Source organism: Apis mellifera, linkage group LG1 (genome assembly GCF_003254395.2).
Source record: "Apis mellifera strain DH4 linkage group LG1, Amel_HAv3.1, whole genome shotgun sequence".
Classification (NCBI taxonomy): domain Eukaryota; kingdom Metazoa; phylum Arthropoda; class Insecta; order Hymenoptera; family Apidae; genus Apis; species Apis mellifera.
This window is the reverse complement of record NC_037638.1, coordinates 14,946,186-14,968,429: the sequence shown is the minus strand read 5'-3', so window position 1 is coordinate 14,968,429 and position 22,244 is coordinate 14,946,186. Positions and strand designations below refer to the sequence as shown.

Genomic DNA, 22,244 nt, shown 5'->3' with positions numbered 1-22,244 from the left:
TAAATTACAATTTTCTATTTCTTTTAGCGAAAAATTAAAATTTTATAAAATTCAAAAATTTTTAAAAAAGCTAAGAATCTAAATTTTCTATTAATTAAAATAAATTCGAAATTTCTAATCTTTTCTTTTATATTTTTAAAAAAAATATATCGATCTTTAATGGGTTGAGGATCCATGATTATGATACAGCACTGTAGCCACATTTGGTGACTGGTGAAGGAGCAATTGGAGAGGGGGGGTGGGGGGATAGGTGATTACGTACGCCGTACGCCTCATGTGTGGATCAACATCTCTCAGAGTTACACAGCTACAGTTCTCCTTGAAGATCTTCAGTATGAATCGAGACGGTTGAATAGTACAATGATGCTTATCGTACTCTTGTTCTTCTGTGGCACGATCGTTGCCAGTAATGATACTCTATACAACATAATCCCAAGTGACGAGCGCATAGATTTAAAAGAGCAGAATAAAGAGGATAGATATCCACAGAATAGAACTCTGAACGAGCTCTTCATGGATGCTGTTCATGCTTATCTCGAGGAAGACTGGGACTACTGTATTGAAAACTTCAACGCAGTTTCTCATGGGTAAATCTGAAATTAAAATTATGAATTACAAAAAAAAAGAAAAACAAAAACTGACGTAAATAAAAGTAGTATGTTAAAAATTAAAAAAGAAAATTAATTTGTAGAAAATATTAAATATATACGTAACAAATTAATTCTATATATGTTTATAGCAATTTATATTGAAGAAAAATAGAAGGTTTAATAATTTAAAAAAATGATAAAATAAAATGTGCCTTATTACATTACTTTTCTTTATATTTAATATTTTTCAGATATAAATTTTATAAACGAATGATAATAAACTGTAGGAAAAAATGCCGTATATATGCTGCCGGTACGGCACCAATTTTCCCAGAAAACATTGAAGATTTGCATTTTTATGAGAAAAAGGTGAGAGAGACACTCTGTCTTTTAACGTGCAATCAGGAATATCGTGAAATCGCCGGTTCAAAGGCGCTTAAAATGTTGTCACGTGATATCGAACAAAAATTAATGGAACGTCGTGTTTATGAATACTTGCATAACTGTTATTATCAGGTAAATAAAAAAAGAAAATTATTATGATTAATAATTTTTTTTCTCAATATTTACAAAATTAATAATTTCTTAATTTATTAGTAAATAACTAGTAAAAGTAAAAAACTAAAAAAATTCTCTTAAATTGAAAAACAAAAATGAATATATTTAATAAATACAAAAGCGATAAAAAAATAATATATTTTCTATATAATATAAATATTTATTATATAAATGCATATTATAAAATATGAATATATTTTATTATTATTTCATTTAATTTATTATTACTTCAGCATTTTAAATTTATTAAAGATCTGATATTTAGATTTTTTTTAACCATTTCATAAATGATTTTGCGATTTCTAGTAAGAGTGTTTATGCAATCGTAGCTTTGCAAAAGCCCCAGTAATTTTTTAGTAAATAATGAGTTTAACGATCCGAATGACAAGTCCGGTTATAAAGACCAACCTACGTAATTGGTATGCCTATGCATCGGTACTTAGTATTAGACTACATTGTACGCGTCACGTTCTACCCATAAAATTTCCCTTGAAGTAATCAAGTCTCATGATTGTGTGAAATATAATGCCAATAGGTTTTCATTCTTCTCTAATAAATAATAATTAACTTCTCTATTTCAATGCTAATTTTCTAACATAAAATTTTATATATATTTTATTATTTTTTAGTCATATATTTTAATTCTTATTTTTATTTTTTTTATTTTTTTTTTTTTCTTCATTGATATTTTCTTTCACAGAAAAATCGATATCAAGATGCTGCCAATGCGTTGTTTACTTTCTTAGTTGTTCATCCAGATAACGAGATAAACATGAACATTTTTAAACGTTATTTAACACTGCCAGGGGTGCAGACAGAAAATGTAGTAAATTTAGAAACACCATTTTATGTCAACATCTACTTTAAAGGAGTGTCAGCTTACGAGAACGAAGATTACGCGAAAGCTATCAGTTTGTTCGAAACATCATTACAATTGTACTTAGAAGAAGAAGAAGAATGCAGATTTTATTGCGAAGGTCCTTTTGATCAAGGCTGGCATCCGGAATTTACTTCCTCAATCGCTAGTGAGTTGATTTGAAAAGGAAAGGAAATTATTATGACCTTCTAAAAATATTCTTTTTATCTTTCAGATCATTTTGCGTATTGTTTGAAGTGCAAACGAGCTTGTTCACGTATGTTAAACAATGTAAATGGCGATTACCGCAGAGACATGCTCAGGAGTCACTATGATTATTTACAATTCTCTTATTATAAATGTGAGTATATTCATTTAATAAAAATACATAAAATAAATTTTGAAAATTGAGAAGTTAAGAAGAAGAAAATATAGTTTGAGCTATGATTGCGTGCATACAATATTTATTGTGTATAAGATATTAGTATATTGGAATCGATTCCTTAAGGCAAAAAAAAAAATTTGATATAAAATATCAATTGAGACTTATTTATTAAAGTATAAGCTATTTAAATTTGTAATGTTGAATGAAGCAAGACGAAAATAGAATGATGATGTAATGAAAAGCCAATTCGTTCTATTTCTGTTTTTCTTCATCTAATATAAATTAAAATTTCTTATAACTTAATAAAAATTATATTTTTCCTGTTTAAAATATATATATATAGTTTTGAACTAATAATAGATAAAATTATCATTTTATTGCTGATATACGTTGCACTGATTAAACATTATATATTTATTATTTTTACAAATTATAAAATAATAATATAAAGCAATTTTACGAAACAGGATAATTTGATAAACTATAAAGATAATTTCATATAAATAAAAAGATTTTAATTAACAGAATTTAATTTTAAAAATTTAAAATTATAGCACAACGAATTAAATTCTTCAGGAAGTTGTTAGTCATATCTTAAAGAAGATATGATTTAATTGGATTAATCTTGTCTAAGTAGTCAGCTCGTATCATTTTAATAATCAGCGAAAATTGTTCCGACTTGTTGCTTAATCTAGTTTTTTGTCGCTGATCTAATCTCTCTCGTTTAACCATTTTATTTCTTATTATGAATAACCTTGTAAAATATTACATTAGTTGCGATATCTTAGAAACAAGTACTATCATATATTTTTATAGTGGGAAAATTGAAGGCAGCTTGCGCCGCAGTAGAAAGTTTTTTACTTTTCGATCCTGTAGACACAAGAATGCTACAAAACAGAAAATATTACAGTACTCAGCCAAAAGTAAAGGAGGATTATTTTTCTCCTAGACAGGTAATTGTTTTTATTCATTAAAATATAAAAATATAAAATAATATTATTCTGATAATAAAATTAAAAAGATATGATTAATTTTTTTAGGAAATCATTATTTACCTGAAAAGACAGGAATATGAATTGAGTCTCTTGCATTACATTTCTAACGAATTTTTAACTATAGATAAAAAATTCAAAAAGATAAAAAAGAAGAAGCATGAAAAAGAAATGAACAATACTAAAGCAAAAGAATTAAAAAAGGTAAAAAAATAAGATATAAAAAATCTGTAAAAAAAAAATATTTGAAATTTGTAAGCTGAGTGAAATATTTATGGATTTTGTTTAATAATGCACATAAAACATAAATGAATCAATTATATCAATAATTATATAATTAAAAACGCATTTTTTTTCTAATTTTTGTAAGAAAAAAAATAATAAAATATTCGCAAATAGAAATATTTTTTTTATCAAATAACTATCTATTAAATTATTTTAAATTATTTAAGTTTCTCTTAAGCGTCGTGCTATTCCATCTCTTATTGAAGCGCCTGTATAATGCAACCCAAATACATAGATGCATGCAAGTTATCATTCATTTAATTTTTCATAAAATTTGCAGTTCTTAATTAACTTTTATTAATTTTTCATTAACTTCTAAGAATCTATTCTTATTTTTAAAGAAGATCTGTTTACAGAAATCAGATGTTGAAGTAATACGACACCCATCACCAGGCCATTCGTTTTCTTACACGAAATTGTTGAATAATTTTTCTATGAAACGAATTAAGGATCACGAAATGTTCGATATTGAAAAGCAACGTAGAATTAAAAATGATATTAATACAATAGCAAAAGAGCAAGATCTTGGTGGAATAAATCGCTACGTAACTGATGGTTTTCTTAATTCTATCGAATGTGAATCTTTAATGCAATTTGCTTCTGTATGAATCTATATTTCTAAAGTTTTGTCTTTTAAAAGTCTACATTTTTATCAATAATTATTTTAATTAATTTAAATATATACAGATAACCACTATAGAAGGAGATGGTTATACTGAAAATAAAAGTCCACATTCAAAATATGAAAAATTTGAAGGGATAACTATAGGAAGAGTTGCCTTGGTAAAATATTCTTACTTTAAATTATATATTATAACACGATGATAATTTATATTAATGACAATAATGATTCTAGATGGTTTATATCGGAAAAATAGAACCAGAATGGTTAGAATTACTTTTAGAAAAGACCGAACAAGTCCGGGACAATGTGGATAGGTATTTCGGACTAGATCGACACCTATATTTCACCTACACTCATTTGGTCTGCCGTACGGCTCTACCTGGTAATTTTCATCTGATGCATCATCGTGCTTCTGGTTCCTTTTGCAGCTGAAATCGCGTTGCACCGATTCTCTTGGTACGATTCGTGGATAACGGTGATCAGTCAAAGTACAAATAATCATTTCCTAATTTAAAACAGAAGACGAATGATTCTGAATAATTACGTAGAAAAAAGATCCATCTTTCTAATATCAATAATCTTGAAATATGTTCTCAGTTAACATTTTAAAAAATATTTATAAATAGAAAAGATAATTATAATTCCTATTATCTTTAATAATTTATTTGTTTATATCTTTTTTTCTATTCTTTATATCATCATAAATATTTTTAATATTTGAAATCGGTATTAATATAGATAATTATATTATGAAAATATATTTATCAATTAAACAGCGCAAAAATCCAAAAATATCAATCTCGAAAATATTCAGCATTTCTAAAAATATCTAGGATTCTATAAATTCTCTTATCTCAATTATTCTTGCTTGAATTCTGGAATTATCGAAATTTCGAGAATCTTTAAAAAAAAAAAAATTATATCTAACTTAATTGTAATATTTCAGATTTTTGTATATTATTTCATTTTAAGTAAAAATTCTGTTTTTTTTTTTTACGAATTAATTTTAGATTAAATTAAATAAAAATAATGTAAATTGTGAAAAAGATATATATATATAATATAAATATTATTGATTACTTCTTTTTTGTTAATAACTTTCTCAAGATTGGATGGACAAGATATATTGAGTCAAAATATTGAAGATCCTTTAAATTATCTAATTGTTTACAATATATTATTTACAGTATTAAAAATATTTTTGATATCTTAAAAACTAAAATCGAACAATAGTTATATGTTTAGGAAAAAATTGTTCAAAATATTGATTTTACTAATATATTTTAAAATCATTGAAATCGGAAAGATGAATCCTTTTCTATAAAATTATTTTATTTTGCTTTAACTTTAATATATTTATCAAAATGTTTTTTTTTTAACTTAAAAAAAGGGGAAAAAACATTAAAAGATGAATAAATGTTCTAAAATAAATTAGTAATTTTTTTTTTTTTATTCTTTTTTCAGACTCGCCAATAGATCGAGATGACTTGAGTCATCAAGTTCACGCAGACAATTGTCTTTTGAATAGTAATGATACTTGTCTTCGTGAAAGTCCAGCTTACATTTGGAGAGATTATTCTGCGATTCTATATCTAAATGATGATTTCCAAGGTGGAGAATTTTTTTTTGCTAAAGATCGCACTATTCGTGCAATGGATAATATAGTTTCGCCACGTTGTGGACGAATGGTGGCATTTTCTGCCGGTGAGGAGAATCTCCATGGTGTTCGTGCCATTTCACGAGGTAAAAGATGTGCTTTGGCATTATGGTTCACTCAAAATGAGATATACTTGGAATATGAAAGGATATTAGCTTTGGCAATTTTAAAAAGAGTTAAACAAATTGGCCCTTTTAAAGAAAACGACATTCAAATACCTCTAAAGTGAGTAATATTGAAATATATTGAATATTTTTAATATCAAATTGATTAGATTTTTAATAAGAAAATTTAATAAAAATATGTTTTTCAGATACGAAGATATACTTATTAAATATGTTCATAATGATGAATTATTAAAATATTTTTTAAAAAATATTCGATAAAAAGAAGTACAGTTAAATAGTTTGATGGTAGCTACAATATTTTATTATAATTTTTAGAAGTTTTTTTATGAAAAAAATAACAATTTAAAGAATAATATATTTTTATGCCTGATATTTAAATTAGGGACCTGAAAAAAATGTATTGTTAATAATTAATGCATTCGTTATCACTGTAAAAAAATATTTTGATTATATTAATTTTACACAATATTAAAAAAATGAAAAAAAAATTAAAAATATAATGAGTAAATATAATCATGCATAATTATCTGAATACAAAAAATTTGTTATAAATATTAATAAATAGTATTCAATATAAAAAAATTGAGATATGATATCGTATACAAAAAGTTAATATATTTATGGGATATCTTTGGACATCGTTTATTTTAAAGATAAAATAAACATAATTATTCCTTAAATTATAAGCAATTTATATTTATGTTAGATGAAACAGAGATGGAATGGTATCGAAGATAAACTCGTCTTCAGTTTACATTTCTGAATACTAACTTTTATGTTTACTTTGATCTCTAAAATCGATCTTTCATAAATATCCCACCATATATTAATTTTATATGTATATATGATGTGTGGTAGCGAAGGTATTAGTAAACATGATAATGAACATTGATAAATATACATATATCGAACTGTAAATTCAATTTTTCTGTACTTATAACAGACATCGCATTATTATAACTATTTATCTTATAAGTTATAAACAATTAATTTTTGTAAAATTAACTGCTTCAAACAAGTATGTTTGCTTATATAAATTTACTGTAGAGTATTTTTATATTATATATATTATATAAAATATATAAAATATGTGTATTTTTTTTTTACTAGGAATAGTAGAATTTGCAAGAAATTTGTACAAAGTGTTTCGTACTAATTGTGATGAAATTAACACGCAAAACTTAATGCAGTCCTTCTGGTGGTATATTTTATTTTTATACATTTTGTATTGTTTTTTTTTTTTTTCCACCTATATCACTTGATTTTCTTTGCTTTTTTCCTTTTTATTTTAAGCGTACAAAGTTTCATTTATTTTTTTTTTTTTTCTATCGAACTTCTTCTTCGAAATATAATCGTCTCTATTAATCATATTAGACCGGTAACTTATTACATTACAAATATATACACATATTATATGTATACAGGATGTTCGTAGTCGCGGCAACTATTATTTATTTATTTATATATATAAAATATCCTAATCTTTATTAGAACATAGACATTACATGTCAACAGACTTATTACATAATCACTCTATATATCGTGTAATATCGTATTAATTCTTCATATTTATACTATGTATAAGAGTTTCTTATGTATATGCAATTGCATTGCAATTCTTTTTTTTTTTTTTTTTAATACTTTTCTCTTTCTTCTTTATTTCTTTTTCACACTCCCTCTCTCTCTCTCTCCATACATGACTTCAAGTCCTGTACACACGACTGCTTTTATTTTTTTAAACATATCGCATCAATTTCGTTACGAAAACGGATAAAAAATATGCGTATGTACTGAAAATTTATCGTGTACTTATACATTCGTGTGTGCACGCAAATACGTAACGTATACGAAGTTCTGTTCATTAGAATCTGTTTGCGATATATTTGTATTTGTCATCGTTATTATAATAGTACGTAAAAAGCGAATCGCATAAAATCTAATCATACAGTTTTATCTCTGCGTAATTATATGCATAGGAATTGAAAAAACATATAACTCCAGCGCAATGATATCGAAAGATGATTAAAAATAGTGATTGAACCATCTTTCATTTAAGATCAGTTCTTTGTTCGGGAATTCAGTCAGGAAGAAAGTGAATCGCGATCATAATTAACATTAATTATGTTTTGTTATAAATATTTATTATGAAATTATAGTGACATCTGGGTATCACAGAAGAGCTCAGTCAATTTTTTTTCATAGGAACCACTCCATAATATATAGTCATATAGTCTTTTCTTTTCCTTTATTTTTTTTTTTTTTCACTTTATTTAATTTTTGCCAACATTTTCATGATAATCATGTACCAAAGATAGATATTTTATTTTTTTAAAATTATCAACATATTTAATTAAAAATATTTTTTAATTGTACGCATTACAAATAAGATCAATATAATAATTTAACGAGAGAAGAAAAAATATTTACATTTTTATTCGTTAAAAATAAATAATATTAAATGGAGTGGTCGCAAATTTATCGTTTTAATTTAGATGGTTTTTTTGTATTGCTCTTCTTCTTAAATCTTCATTTTGTTTTCTTATCTGAGTATATAATAATAACAATAACAATAATAATAATATTAATAATAATAATAATAATAATAATAATAATAATAATAATAATAATGATCATGATAATGATAATAATAATAATAATGACAATAATAATAATAATAGTAATAATAATAATAATAATAATAATGACAATAATAATAATAATAATAATAATAATAATAATAATAATAATAATAATAACTATTATAATAATAAAATAATATGTAAATTCGTAAAATAAACATAGAGCATCGCGAATAAACGCTGAATGGTCTTAAAATGTAAAATTATTTTATATACTTTTAAATGAATGATTACTATAAAAAATTTGTTGTGCTTGTCATTTGGTAATCAAACACAACATTTCGCATTTTTTCTACAAATTATTTCATAGTTTAAAGCATAATGCACTTTTAGAGCCAGGTAACAAATACCTTGCAACAAGTATCATTGCAACTCGTGTATAGATCAGTATTAACATTTAAATCTTTGAGTATATTAATTAAACTTGTAATTTTTTTTTCATAATATAATATAATTTTATATTAAATAAATTTATTAAGTAAATTTCATATAAATTTAATATTAAAAAAAACTAATAAAAGAATAATTTAAGAATAATATATTTACTATAAAATATAATTTTTCTGTTAAAATATTAGTAAAGTCTAAAAAAGGAAATTAAATATTAAAATTTTTATAAAATAAATTTTTAAAAAAAGAAAAAAAAATTAAATTGCAAATTGAACTATGCACGAAGATGCATGGTTTTAATTTTGTTAACTTGTTGCCGATATCTAAATTTGCACAAAAGGAAGCATCGTGTGTGCTGGACTATATAATATTCGAGTTCGATTTTTCAGACTTATTCTTAACTTATTACTTACTATTTTTATATATACATATACATATACACACAGATTATGTATGCATATGTAATTGTTAAAAGAAATGGCTTGTCTCTAATAACGATCGATTTACTTCGTGAATGTATCGCAAAACAAAAGAATATTGGAGGAAAAAAAAAAAAAAATAAAATATAGTCAATTATCATTAAGTGCTGAAAAGTCATGTTAACATTTTGAAGTTAATAACATTTGAAAATTTTAAAATAATAAATATATATAATTTTTAAAACGCAAAAAGAAAAATTCTAAATTATTTTTATGATCATGAAAATAAAAATAATTATCGTTTTATGAAAAAAATTATTTTCAAATTTTTCCAAAATCTAGAAGATTAATCAAGAATCATGCAATTTTCTCATTTGTTATAAATTATAATTTTCATTACTATATATTTCGATAAAGTATTTTTTTCTTTTATTAATTATGAAATGTCATTTAATATATTTATTAATTACCATCAATCTATCGAACATTTTGTTCTTAACGTCCTTGTTGTTTTCTGTACAGGAATAAAATAAAATTATATTATCATTTTTTTTCCTAAAAATAATCTACATAAGAGTTGATACATAATAGGATGATAAACAATTCAATTGACAATTAACAAAAATGAATATAACTTCATTTTGTGAAATATTAATTGATAGACTTCCTTTATCTATGTATATGTAACCAATACTTTCAAAAATTTCATAGAAAAAACAAATTGAAATACGTAATACAACTGTATTATAAATTTCACAAAACAAGTATTAAATCATTATATAAATTATAAATGCTAATGTACAGTCACGAAGTTAATTGGCGTTACTGTTACATATTTTTTTCTTTAAAAATTCTTAACAATATAATAGCAATATATATAACTATATTAAAATTAACGCAAAATATAACAATAGATTAAGAACATTGTACTGTTTGATGATATTTTTTGGAGCTTTTTTCATGCTGTTACGTAAGTTATAATGTAAAAAAAGTTATAACTTTGATTATATATATATATGTGTATATGTGTGCATATGTATGTACATATATAAATATATATACATACGCATACATATAGACATACATACGTACGTACATATATACATACATACATACATACATATATACATATATATATATATATATGTATGCATATATAAACAATAATATGGCGAACATATCGTGGTGAAAAATATGCTGGACACCAAAGGCTTTTGCGAAAAAAAATTACTTACTCTTTGATGTTTTAAACGCTTTCTGCAGTCATTATCATTGTCATTGTCGTCATAATTACATCTCGTTTATGCATCACGTACAAACTTTACTAAAATAGTACAATCTAATCGAGAATATATTAGAAAAATTGAAAAATATACAAGTTATAAAACACATAAAACGCCATTCATCAGGTAGCGAGTGACTTACGAAGTCCAACTATGTTTTCCATTATGTTTCTGTCCAAGTATTTTTTTCGCCTAAGATTATACATTATATCATACTTATCTTGATTTATGAAGATATGAATTGATCTTCATTTGCTGTTTTTTCGTATTCAAGATTTTTCCTTTTGTTTTTCTCTTTTTTATAATGTTTTGATTTATAAAGCGAATAAACTTTACACTTTGCTACATTTAAATTACGCAGCATCACGGCTTCTGTACAAATTATTCGTCTATTATATAATCTTATTATTGTATCGCACACATTCTTTGGTATCCAACAGGCTTTCCCACGCTGATTTCGAGTTTGAACAATAATCGTAGTATGGGCAGTGAATGAACAAGCAAGTACCAATATTAAATGGGCAGACTCTCCCATTGAGGCGCCCATTCTGGAAGTCGTCAATCCACATTCGATGGTGGAGCAGCATATCTACTTCGTGAATCAGAATCTCCATCACAAATATACTTTCCTGAAAATGTTAATTATTGTAATATAAATATATTATTACTTTCTTATAAAAAGACAAAAAAAAAAGAAAAAAAACAAAAACTAAAAATAAATAAGACTATAAATAAATAAAAACACTTACCAGATACGAATCTACGTTTTACTAAACTTAATCTATATCCCGGGCCTAAAAGTTCAAACTCAACTCCAGATAATGTGGTCCCTTCGCAATTAAACTGTGTAAATATAGTTCCTTGATTTCCTGGCCCATGTCCTAGCTCCACTCGTGCTTTCAAAGAACCTACACCATTACCTTCACTATGCTGTGATAATTCTGTGAACTTCCATAATATCCGATTTGTTTCTGATAACCATTGTGCTTGAGGTTTACTGTTTAATGATTTAAAACCTCCATCTATGGGTGCAGCCACATGGAGATTTAATAATGGACTTGGAGAAGCCATAGCGCGACTATTATATTTATAATCAATCTAAGGCAAGCATGAGTTATTCATTTAATAAAATTATAATATTTATACATTATATATTTATTTTTATATTATACTATATATTTGTGTCTAATAAAATTATATAATATATCAAGATGAAATACCTTAAGGTCTGTATGAGTCGTTTCACATTTCCAATAGGCAACTAACTGGAAAGGACATGAACCCGCGCCTTCCTTGCATTTGATTTGATATTTGAGTATATCGACATTAAAATATGAAGCCGAAGGATTTTGTTCAGCCTGTTTGCGTAACAATGTAGTTAAGGCACTCATGTTGAATTCAAAAATTGTACTGTCAACAGTTGTCTGTGTGGCATCCCTGTATTAATATTTAAATATCTTCAAATAACTTGAATAGTAATAGTAATGGTCTAATTCTAATAACTTACATGCTAACGAGTTGATTATTAGGGAACAATTTTTCCAATCTATTACTGTTGCGCACGCGAAACGTTAGTTTTGCAGGATTAGGATTATTCGCCAACACAGTGACAATACCGGCAGGAAATGATAACATCATATCTCCACTGAGTTTCACCTGACATCGTGTTTCATCAGTACCTCTAAAGTAAGAGTGTACTATTTCATGGAAGGCGACTGCTAAAGGAATAGTATCTGCAAGTCCTATTGTGAGTGGCGATGGACCTCTGGAAGAGCCAACTCCAACGCCGGCTGTACGAAACTCTAAACTAGCTACGCTATCAGCTCTGGATATAGTCGCTGGTGAATTTCTACCTCTTGGCGAAGGACCTTCTCCTCTTCGGGATGGTGGTCTAGGAATGATAATAGATCCTGTCGGAGTAGAAGAAGCGGATTGTTTTGGAGGTAAGGCCGGAGTAATGTCTCCTACTTCCGAAAATAAATCTCCATCTGTAGAAAATAAAATCTTATAAATTTCTATAAATTTTTTATATAATTTAAAGTAAAATATATTCACATATAGATGTGATTTTTTTCACGAAACACAGAAAACATTTCTGATAAGCTGAGAACGACAATTTCGCAAACTCACCAGGGAATCGTGGATGAGGATGTGTAGGTGGTGCGGATTGTGGCGGCTGTGGTTGAGGCGTCGGTGACAAAGACAGCGGCGGAGGACTTTGCAATGGCGCGTATGGATGACTACCAGTCGGCGTTGAGGCGCTCGATGGTGTACTGCTAGGATTGAACAAGTTTAGGCCAAGTAAATCCGAGCTTGGCTTACCTCCTAATTGCTGTGACACTGACTGAGACCTTTTCATATGATGATCTGAGTCGGTATTTGAGCCTCTGCGTCCCTGTTACGTAAATATTATTATTGCAAAACAAATCTTTGTAAAAAAAAATTAAAGAAATGAAAAAAAGAAACGTACCGTTGGTGCAGGCGATAAAGATAAATTTTCCACCGTTGCCCTAAGCTCGTCCACACTTGCGCTCATAGGTGCTCCGCCATTGCTAAGTGGTTTTATTTCTACTCGAATTTTTCGTTCTCTATCATCTTCGGAATCGGTATCTGAACTGGAATAAAATCCTTTCTCATTCTCCCATGGTTCTGTTTTAGGTCTAATACAAAAACCATCTTCGTCTACTTCCGGTGTTGGTGTTTCAGATTTTCTACTGTCATCCTTATCCTCCCTATTATATAGAATTAAAATAATTCAGTGATATATATCTCTAAAAGTTCCAGCAGGCCCAGTGCATCACATATGCATAATATTTCTTTTCTCTCTCTCTTTTTATGTGCCGAAAAATAAATTATTAAAAATTATGTATTATTTTTTATTTTATTTTATAACATCATTATGCTTGATTAGATATATTGTGTCAATAGAAATTTAAAAAAGAAAATTAAAAAAGAAAAAAATTAGACTAATTCTATGATCAAACTTGTGCTGCATGAAAAATTGATTTGCTTATTAGTCATTTTCTCGTTTGTTCCATAAATTTTTAGCTCGATCATGGAATCAATCTTTGGTGCACTAGTTCTGCTGAATATGCATATACTGACAGATCAGACTTTTCTTCTTTGTTGCTGCTCGTTTCCACAATATCCTTCTTCTTTTTTGCCTTCTTTTCTTTTCTTTTTTCTCTTCTGCTGCGAAGAAACCCTGTTGATCGTGGACATACATAGTATATAGAAAACAAAGCACTTTTTCGTAGTAAATTTAAATATTCAATTTCAAAGATACTTATATAATTACATGTGATATGATATGATCTATAATCTTTAATTTCTAATCACTATGCTAATACTGAAAATCGATAAAAATTATTCTATTATCTTTTATATCACATAAAAATTATGGAAATTTATTTTTCGATAAATAAAAAATAAATAAATAATAAATATTTTCTTAATTATTACTAAATATTATATTTATATAAAATGAATTTAATTATATTATATACGAGAAGAATTTTTATCAAATAATCTTCTTGTTGATTATTTTAATTAAAATGATATTGTTCTGATTAACAAAGAATAAAAGAAAGTAACTATAAACTAAAACTAAGAAGCAGAAAGATACTACATTTGCGATGTCAAAAAAGTTATATATCTTCGATCAAAAAATTAATATAAAATCTGCAATTAAACAACTGATAGAAATCAATTTACTTTCCAAGTGTTTAAGGCATAGCGCAACGTGATTAAATATTTATGGATCAAACAAAATAAAAATCACCAAGTCAAATCAATAAATAGCAGATGCACTGTTTATGAGCTTTCTTTTTTATGATATTTTCATTTGCTGATATAAATTTCTGTATCAATTATAACTATTTATTATTTTTTTTACAAACGAATATTCAATCATTTATGATTTGTTGTAGATTAAATGAATTTAATTTTTTATTTTTTTTTTAAGTCTTTTAATTTTTTTTTCTTATAAAAATATTTTTGAAAAATATGAACAGAAAAACATATCAGCATATTTTAAAATTAATAATAAAATTTTAATGCCTGCGTAAATAAGAAAAAAACGATAGACAAGGGATACAGAAGATAGCAAAAAAGTATAGCACATTACATCAGCATAGGCATAAGAAAACCCATAATACCATCACCGTCATATCCTATAGATCTGCAGAAATTCAATCTCTTATTTTAAATTGTTTTTCTAACAATTATATACATATATATATATATTTCATATATATATCATACGATATTACTATTAGGATATGATTTCTTAGAATAAAGTTGCGCAATTTTTTTTCATATGTGCATCTCTTATATACTTTTCTAACAATAAATATAAATATATATTCTGCAAGCAAGACTATTAACTATTGACATGCAAAATTATTAATAAAGTGATAAGAATTTAAAAATAAAATTTAATAATTTGATACAATAATTTTAAATCTTTTAAAAATTAATGTTATTTAGCATTACATATATTTACTATAAATTAAGGAAAAATAAAAAAATATATAAGAAAGGAAAAACGTATTGTAATACAAAAAAGAACTTTCAAAATAAATAGATTTAATAATAATACTAATAATATATGCTAATAAATAAAAAAGAATTGCTTGCAGAATCACATTACGCTATATCATGAAAGATATCTGCACTTGGAAAATAAATACTAATTACAAGTGAGCCATGCAGTAACAGACTCATAAGAGTGGCTCACCTGAGGCCCCGTCAGTAGCCAACCCCACATTTGTATTTCAACTTTATCCAAATCCAACTCCCTTTATTTAATTAATTCTATGAGAATATGTGTTTATTATAAAAATAACAGAAAGTTTCAAAAATTAATTTATGATTAATCATTATATTACATATTTATATTTGTTCGAAGATTAAAATCGAAATATTATTCATAGTTTTTATAAAAGGAAATAAAAAATCAGTCTATTGATGTATATATATGACAATATGCTAAAATGCTACTATTGTATAAATTATATTATGTGTAGCTTAAATTTTAGAAACTTTCCAAAATGCAATTTTTCTTAACTTTTAAATTAAATAATGTTTTTTTGTATAGATTAGACATAACAAATCGCAAATATATGTAAAAATTTAAGAATGAGTTGTGTTGATAGAAGAATCCCTTGATAAATTTACATAAAAGATTGTTAGAAAAACAATTTATGTAAGTAATGTCTTATAGAAAAATATGTTAAATTATTTAGTTAGATTATCAATTCTAAAACTAGAGCCTATCGTCTAAGCAAGCTTATCCCAGTATCAAACAAGAACGAAAAAATATTTTTTCCTTCTAATATAGAATGTGTCTATAAATATAAATGTTTTTAAAACTAATTGAAAAATATTTTAAATGTGCTTCCAAAGCCAATGTTAAATAAATATTTTCCTAATTATCTGTGAATTAACTATAATTAATCAGTCATTTTATGATATGATTCTATACAAATAATATTAATGTGCTTAAACAATGTTAGTATACGTACATTGCTGATCTAAAAGAGTGCAGAGTGGAGGAACCATAATACGCGTTACCACTGTAAGTCACCAGAGATTTTATTTAACCATATATCCTGTATGACCACAAAAAATATTATATGGAAAGAACTGTATCAAAGCTTAGCAAATACCATTAGATAAAGAGCAACCAATAAAGCAAGATAAAGATAAAGGTGTGTGAAAGGAGTACCTTCTTAAAGGTGGTCATTTAAAATTATACATAAATGTTTTTTAATTTTTTTTAATTTGAGCAGAAGGATCATTATTATTTGATTGTATTAGATATATTAATATATATTATTTAATTAAACAAAGAAAATTAATATATTTTCATCATAATTAATAACATTTAGATAAAGTTAAAATTATAAGAAAGTTGATCAATAATTCAAAATTAGATATTTATAATGTTTGTAAGAAGACCACCAATTAGATATTATTACTAATAATGCAAACTATAATATAATTTTGAAAGTTAACAGAAATGTATTAATTTTAATAAATACAAAATTTTTTTTATAATTTTTATAAGTTTTTATATAATTTTATATATATATATAGTATTTTAAAAACTATTATAGAAAGCTTTTACTAATTAATTTTTCTAATAATATACCCCCACCTTAAACATTGCAAACTAACTACTAAAGAAAAGCAACATTTTCAAATAAATTTTTTGTTTGTATGTGTGTGTATATGAAATAATACCATATACCAATCTAATAATTACTTTGAAATATATGTAATGGATATGGTAAGGGTACAGGTAATGACAATGTAAGCAGTTACATTTAGATCCTCTGAGAGGGTTCCTGGAGATGCTGGGAGGTGGAACAGCAGGAGGCAGGTTGTTCCCCTGAGGAGTTGCAGGTGCCGAACCAGACCCTGCTTGCTTCTGTTTGTCTGAAACAACACTCATTGCTTATATCTTTCAATTATCTGTGACTCCAATGGCCCTTTTTTCTTCATCTTGCTATTTTCATACTTATATCTATTAAAATTTGTTTATAGTTTTGCACTTTCAGTGGCATAAATAGCACTCCAGAGGGATATTAGTCATAAATATAACATTTTATCATTATATGTATATCAAAGTTTGATAATTATAGTTTAATAATCATATAATGAAAATTATATTAAAATTATATAATTAATAACTAAAATGAAAATAAATGTTTATTACATTCTTTTTCATAAATTTAATATTTATAATATAAAAAAAAAGAAAGAAAAAAGAAAAAGAATATATTTTTAAACCCCCTGGAATACACAATAACTTTTAATGTCATCCTCCACCTATTGTTAGATTATAACGCACAAGCATTGTAACACAACCACAAAAGCATAAGTCAATAAAGTTGTTTCGCATATGCCTAAATCAACAAAATTTGTGATTAAGTGCTAAAAAATAAATTGAATAAGTGTATGTATATGAATAAAACAATATTGATGAAATAAATAAAACTGTTCAACACATCATCTACCAAGATATAATGAATTAAAAAATTAAATTTTAAATTTTAAAATAGTTTATCTTTAACAATTTTATTAATTTCAATATGTTTTATATTTTACTTTAGTCAATTTATACTAAAAATATGTAATAATAGTAAAAATTACATTACATCAAGGTAGATGAAAACTATTGCAATTAAAAAAGAATAAGATCTTGTAAATTCTATTCAATATTAAAAACCTACCCTGGGAGTTGGACATGAACAGGTTGAGTAGCGAGGTAGTACGGCGGGAAGCCTTGGTGGCTTGTACATGTGACAGTTCTCTATCCCTTTCATTCAGTCTTTCATTTTCTTTTTCTTGTACCGTCCCCTTTTCCTCATCCACCTGACAACCCTCCCCTTTTAATACCCGATCGTTTTTTGAACTGTGAGTGTTACCCGCAACGCCTGTTTCTCCATTTGCTCCTTTTGATGTTTCCTTAGATGTTTCAATATTGCTTTCCAATTGAGAATGACTGGTCATTTCTCCTAAACTTGTCATGATTTCTTCATATTCGAATGTACCTAATTTATGAAAAGATTATATATAAAATACTAAGTTTTTTTTTTATTATAATATAAAAATATTTACCTGGTTTTTCAAAACCTGTGGATTTGCTTTGTACAAATTGTTCTAGAAGTTTGTCCACTGTCATATCCAAACATTGTCGTTTAAAATCTATATGAACTTGACCAACTTGTTCATGATTTGATTGTAAAACATCTGCATAAATATTTAAAAATTCCTTCATATGTTTTAAATGTGTCTCTTCCACATCTTGAAATCGCTTAATAAAAAACAAATAAATTAATATTTTTCTTAAAATAATTTTCTTAAAAAATACCATATGAAATTGTAACAAGATAGATACCCTGCATGCTTGAGTCATTTTGGTTTGAAAATCATTCCGTATGATCATATATTTATCAACCAAAGTTTTATAATCATCCTGTGCTTTTTTAAACTTAATTTCTGCTTTTTCTAATTCTTTTTGACTGGCATTGTCTTTCTTTAATTTTTCCAATTCCAGACTCTTTTGTGTACGCATATCTTTTGCTTTATGTAAAGTTACAGTGATACTCTGTATATTCTGTACAATTTCCAAGGTGGATGATTCTTCTTCTTTTACCTACATATTTTTTGTTTTATATTTCTTAGTATTATTATTCTTACTTTTTTTTTCAAATATAATCAAATATTGAAATCAATTATAAAGTAATATGTTAATTAATTAATTAAGTGAAATAATTACTTATCAGTCTGATTTGACAAATACTATCTTATATTTTTATACAAACTACTGTCTGAGAGAACCTAATGACCTGACTATGGGCGGATACTGATAAGTTATAATATATGTATGTATATACAAAATGATTCATATTATAATATGATAAACAGTTGCAAAAAAATGCAACATAGAAAAAATATATTTATATTGTTGAGATATAAAAAAGTTTCGTTAAAATAAATCAGATTTTATTTTTAAAATTTTCTATATGCCAATATATTTTATATTAATTTATTAAATATGTTTAAAAACTTAATATGCAATATAAGTATATATACAATTATTTTAATTTTGACTTATTCCTAAGTACAAAAACATACGAAAATATGAAGAAAAATTACATACAGCCTTATGTTTCTTATGCAATTCATCTGTATATTTTGATACATCTTTTATTAGTTCAGTGACCCTTTGGGCCATTTGCAAATGTAAGCCAGCAAGTTTTTCTGCTGCGCCTCTTAAGGCAGCCCAAACAGGTGCAAATGTTCCTTGTATACTACTGCTACTGCCAGCTTGTTTTGCAAGTTTACTTAGAACTTTATAATTATTTTCTTCTATAGTTGATCGTTCTTTTAGAAACTCAGCCAACTCCTTACTTGCAACTGCACCATGCTTCATGTTATGATATAACACGTCAAATCCATTATTCTTTTCGCCCTTAAATTATACAAAAAATCTTTTTTGTCTAAATTCTTTTTATTCTTTTTATAACATATTCACAATTATTATATACATTTTATATACATTTATTTTCTATATTCTATTATTTTGTATATAATATATTAAAATTATAATATTAAGAATTATATAAATATTATTTGTTGATAATTATTTAAGATTTTTGTATTAGAGGAAATGAAATTTTGATTTTAATTAAAATATGTAAAAAAAGAGCTAAAGCTATATTTAAAATCACTTAGCCATTTAACACTTGAACCCTGATCACTATAAACTCACATAGAGTAAGACTCTTGAGTAACATCAACACAATAAGCTGTGATTATATATTATTACTCTTATCATCCTATTGTATATATTGTCACTTATAACATAGATTAATTTTTTATTGTGAATTTTATTAATAACATTTTATTAAAATAATAATATTTTATAGTTAAATTAAAAAAATTTTCTTTCAAGAAAATTTTTAAATAAAATATATTCTTATATTGTTTTTAATTATATTAATATAAGATTTTAATATAAAAGATAAAGCAAAGAAAACAAAATTGATAAAAATTTTTTATTTTATAAATTCTTTAATGCTATAATAAAATATTCTATTTATTCAATATAAACTTAATTATATATTGTTCAAATTATTAAAATAAATTGTATCCTGCATATAATAATCTTTAACGGACAAAATTTTAAAGGAAATGAAAAGAAATGACTACTATCTTATCTATACCATGAAAAAGTCAGACATCAGGAAGACAATGTCACATCTTTCAAAAAATTTATGAATGAAACTGAAACTTTTAAAATGATATTGGTAGATTTAAGTCCTTCTATATAATAAATTTTGTAAATTATAAAAAAAATTTGAAAATTTCAGTAACTTGTTTACAAATAAATTTCTCATTTAAAGAACACCAATATATAACACCTAATTATATTAAAAAAAAATTATAAAAAATTTAAATTGAAATATATAAAATAATAAAATAGAAAAACATAAATCAAATAAAATTAATAATAATTAGATAATAAAGATATAATTTAAAATAAAAAATATTGAAACAAAGCTAAAATTTTCGTTTCTTTTCGTTTTTATAAACATGCATAAAAACGTAGTATATATATAACGTACCATTCAATATATATTTTTTTTATATTTGATATTTTTACTAATGTGAATCATAAAAATAATACGAAAATGAAATGACAAAAAGATGAAATGTATAATCTTACATTCATGAAACAGAATAAAGACAAGCGTGCTGTATAAAAGAAAAAATGAGAAGATCAAGGATGATTATGGATAAGATGTAAAATAGATAGAAAAAATTTCATTATGTAAAATGTAATAGTATTCAATCAAAAATAAAAAAATGTTACATTAGATTAATATAGGGATGATCATAAGAAAAATTTGTTAATAGTTCAAATGTAAGATAAAATGAAAAAGAGAAGAAAACGTTACCTAACCTAAACCTAACGAGGATGACATTCTGGGATAACAAGTAAAAAGACACTCACCCAAAAGTAGTCGGCGAAATCCACAGTCATGTTGGAACCGCGATCAGACCATCATAATTTATCTTTTGATGTATCAGGCCAAACTGCACCGTTAATAACGAATCATTGACACACACATGCACACACAAAGGACTACACGATACAATATCCCAGCCGTACAGCAGATACGATGAGACGTAACTCAATTTACGACAAACTAACGTAATGTTTCGTGCTCGGACGTTTCGAGCAGAACGAGCGCGCTCGACCGCGGAGACATGGGTCAACTTATTTCGACTATCTCCGTTGCACGTATCTCTTCTTCTTTCCATAAATAGCGTATATCGCCATCTTACCAAACATATCTAAAGATATTAATACTCAAAGTTGTCGGTAAAAGAACATTCTTTTTTCTAGTTTTACCATTGTGCATTATTATTAAAAAGTTATAAAATAATTTATAATAAAATATTTATAATTACATAATTATAAGAATTTCATATTTTATTTTTTTTTATTATAAATGAATATTTCATTTTTAACTTTCATATTATAAAAAAAAAATTATCACTATATCGTATTATAAACATTTAAAAAGATATTCAAGTGGTTTCTAAAGTAAAAAGCAAATATAAAAGATACGTAACGTTTTTCAAATCGTTATTGATAAATTTAAAATTGTTTTACTTATGATAATAATATTTAACGAATGGTATTTAATGAATATCATAAAATAAATAATTTCTTCATTATTATTTAAAATATATTTGTATACAAATATACATATAAATATATTTGTATTTTAAGTTAAATGATTTAGCATTTTTATGTAACAACGCTAAATTAAGTGTTCAAAGTCAGATTATTTTTTTGATATTTAATAAAGATCTTTTATATTTTTTCTTGAATTTAATTCTTTCTAAATCGTAA

General features: G+C 25.3%; 2 protein-coding genes across 16 annotated transcripts; one reads left to right on the top strand and one right to left on the bottom strand.

Moving 5' to 3' along the window:
- Window positions 1–254: 254 nt before the first annotated feature.
- Window positions 255–8,299, top strand: LOC725819 (prolyl 3-hydroxylase 2). Of its 2 annotated transcripts, XM_026443628.1 has the most exons (11): window positions 255–587; window positions 842–1,106; window positions 1,849–2,173; window positions 2,240–2,365; window positions 3,206–3,342; window positions 3,430–3,585; window positions 4,023–4,268; window positions 4,354–4,449; window positions 4,523–4,673; window positions 5,756–6,173; window positions 6,262–8,299. In XM_026443628.1, the coding sequence occupies exons 1-11, from the start codon at window positions 361–363 to the stop codon at window positions 6,332–6,334; spliced, it is 2,220 nt and encodes a 739-aa protein (XP_026299413.1). In that variant the 5' UTR covers window positions 255–360; the 3' UTR covers window positions 6,335–8,299. The 2 variants fall into 2 exon arrangements, with proteins under 2 accessions (XP_026299413.1, XP_026299434.1); XM_026443649.1 differs by lacking the exon at window positions 6,262–8,299 and having other exon boundaries at window positions 258–587; window positions 4,523–4,747; window positions 5,756–6,147.
- A 1,652-nt stretch (window positions 8,300–9,951) lies between these two features.
- Window positions 9,952–21,622, bottom strand: LOC552221 (F-BAR domain only protein 2). 14 transcript variants are annotated; one of them, XM_006570757.3, is made up of 15 exons: window positions 21,336–21,622; window positions 19,479–19,790; window positions 18,714–18,971; window positions 18,434–18,629; window positions 18,046–18,366; window positions 17,135–17,266; window positions 16,333–16,383; window positions 13,913–14,012; window positions 13,278–13,539; window positions 13,153–13,202; window positions 12,938–13,080; window positions 12,315–12,795; window positions 12,028–12,244; window positions 11,557–11,905; window positions 9,952–11,436 (listed from the first exon to the last, which is right to left on the bottom strand). In XM_006570757.3, the coding sequence occupies exons 1-15, from the start codon at window positions 21,363–21,365 to the stop codon at window positions 11,366–11,368; spliced, it is 2,973 nt and encodes a 990-aa protein (XP_006570820.1). In that variant the 5' UTR covers window positions 21,366–21,622; the 3' UTR covers window positions 9,952–11,365. The 14 variants fall into 14 exon arrangements, with proteins under 14 accessions (XP_006570820.1, XP_006570815.1, XP_006570816.1 ...); XM_006570752.3 differs by having other exon boundaries at window positions 12,938–13,202; XM_006570753.3 differs by having other exon boundaries at window positions 12,938–13,202; window positions 13,922–14,012.
- Between the last annotated feature and the right edge of the window lie 622 nt (window positions 21,623–22,244).

Excerpts from the sequence above, each read along its gene's own strand:
- LOC725819 (XM_026443628.1), top strand. The coding sequence starts at position 361 with ATGATGCTTATCGTACTCTTGTTCTTCTGTGGCACGATCGTTGCCAGT. Across the intron at positions 2,174-2,239 it reads ATTTACTTCCTCAATCGCTA|ATCATTTTGCGTATTGTTTG; the intron begins GTGAGTTGATTT and ends TTTATCTTTCAG. Across the intron at positions 4,674-5,755 it reads CTGCCGTACGGCTCTACCTG|ACTCGCCAATAGATCGAGAT; the intron begins GTAATTTTCATC and ends TTCTTTTTTCAG.
- LOC552221 (XM_006570752.3), bottom strand. The coding sequence starts at position 21,365 with ATGACTGTGGATTTCGCCGACTACTTTTGG. Across the intron at positions 14,013-16,332 it reads CACTCTTTTAGATCAGCAAT|GGTTTCTTCGCAGCAGAAGA; the intron begins GTACGTATACTA and ends CACGATCAACAG. Across the intron at positions 12,796-12,937 it reads TCCTCATCCACGATTCCCTG|ATGGAGATTTATTTTCGGAA; the intron begins GTGAGTTTGCGA and ends TATTTTCTACAG.